The sequence below is a fragment of the Mesitornis unicolor genome, unplaced genomic scaffold (genome assembly GCF_000695765.1).
Source record: "Mesitornis unicolor isolate BGI_N332 unplaced genomic scaffold, ASM69576v1 scaffold36653, whole genome shotgun sequence".
NCBI lineage: Eukaryota > Metazoa > Chordata > Aves > Mesitornithiformes > Mesitornithidae > Mesitornis > Mesitornis unicolor.
This window is the reverse complement of record NW_010177311.1, coordinates 1-1269: the sequence shown is the minus strand read 5'-3', so window position 1 is coordinate 1269 and position 1269 is coordinate 1. Positions and strand designations below refer to the sequence as shown.

At 62.8% G+C, this 1269-nt stretch overlaps 1 protein-coding gene across 1 annotated transcript in view; it reads left to right on the top strand.

Moving 5' to 3' along the window:
• Nucleotides 1–531, top strand: part of LOC104538740 (sodium/potassium-transporting ATPase subunit alpha-2-like) — a gene marked incomplete at both ends in the record, with an annotated part of 990 nt that extends 459 nt beyond the window's left edge. Inside the window, one exon of the mRNA XM_010182045.1 lies at nt 328–531. Within this exon, the coding sequence (XP_010180347.1) occupies nt 328–531 (204 nt within the window). The remainder of the gene's footprint in view (nt 1–327) is intronic.
• Nucleotides 532–1269: the final 738 nt, after the last annotated feature.

The following is a 1269-nucleotide window of genomic DNA, read 5'->3' as shown; positions in this document are numbered from 1 at the left end:
GCCCCCCCAGCCACGTCCCCTGTCCCCATGGGTGACCCCTGGCCACGTCCCCTGTCCCCATGGGTGACAACTGGCTGTGTCCCCTGTCCCTATATGTAACCCCCGCATTGCTGTCCCCATCGGTGACACCCAGCCTTGTCCCCAAGGGTCCCTCCATGTCATGTACCTATCCCCATGGGTGACCCCCAGCCATGTCCCCACATCCCCAGGGTGCCCTGCCCATGCCCCCCTGCACCCACAGGGCATCCCCAGACTGGGACCCCCATCCCCTCCCGTCCTCCCCCATGTCCCCTCACCGGTGCCAGGTGTCACCGTGTCCCCCCCCAGGGCCTGACCAACGCACGGGCGGCCGAGATCCTGGTGCAGGACGGTCCCAACGCGCTGACGCCCCCCCCCACCACCCCCGAGTGGGTCAAGTTCTGCCGCCAACTTTTCGGGGGCTTCTCCATCCTCCTCTGGATCGGGGCCATCCTCTGCTTCCTGGCCTACGGCATCCAGGCTGCCATGGAGGATGAGCCCTCCAACGACAACGTGAGGGGGGACATGGGGGTCAGGGGGACATGGGCATCATGGGGATGTGGACATTGTAGAGACATGGGTATCGTGGGGACATGGACGCTGAGGGGGGACATGGGTGTCATGGGGACACGAGTGTCATTGGGACATGGCTCTCATGGGCATTGGGGGGCACAGGCTTTACGGGGACATGGGCATCATAGGGATATTGGCACTGGGGGGACATGAGTGTCGTGGGGACATGGACATGGGGGGGACATGGGGGTCATGGGGACATAGACGTCATGGGGACATGGGCATCAGGGGTCATAGATGTTATGGGGACATGAGTGTCATTGGGTCATGGCTGTCATGGGCATTGGGGGGCACAGGCATCATAGGGACACAGGCATCATGGGGACATGGCTGTCAGGGGGACACAGGCATTGGGGGGACATGAGCATCAGGAGGACACGGGTGTCATGGGGACATGGACGTCATGGGGACACGAGCATTGGGGGGACATGAACCTCATGGGGGCATGGGCATCGAGGGGACACAGAATTGTGGGGGACACGGGCATCATTGGTGTTATGGGGAAACCGGCGTTGGGGGACATGGGCGTCATGGGGACACAGATGTCCTGGGGACATGGGTGTTTTGGGGACATGGGTGTCATGGGGACACGGACATGGGGGGTGCTCAAGCACTGCAGGGGAGGTTGGTGTGTTCAAATGGCCTGGGTCTCCCCTCCACATCCCCTGCACTGGGGGT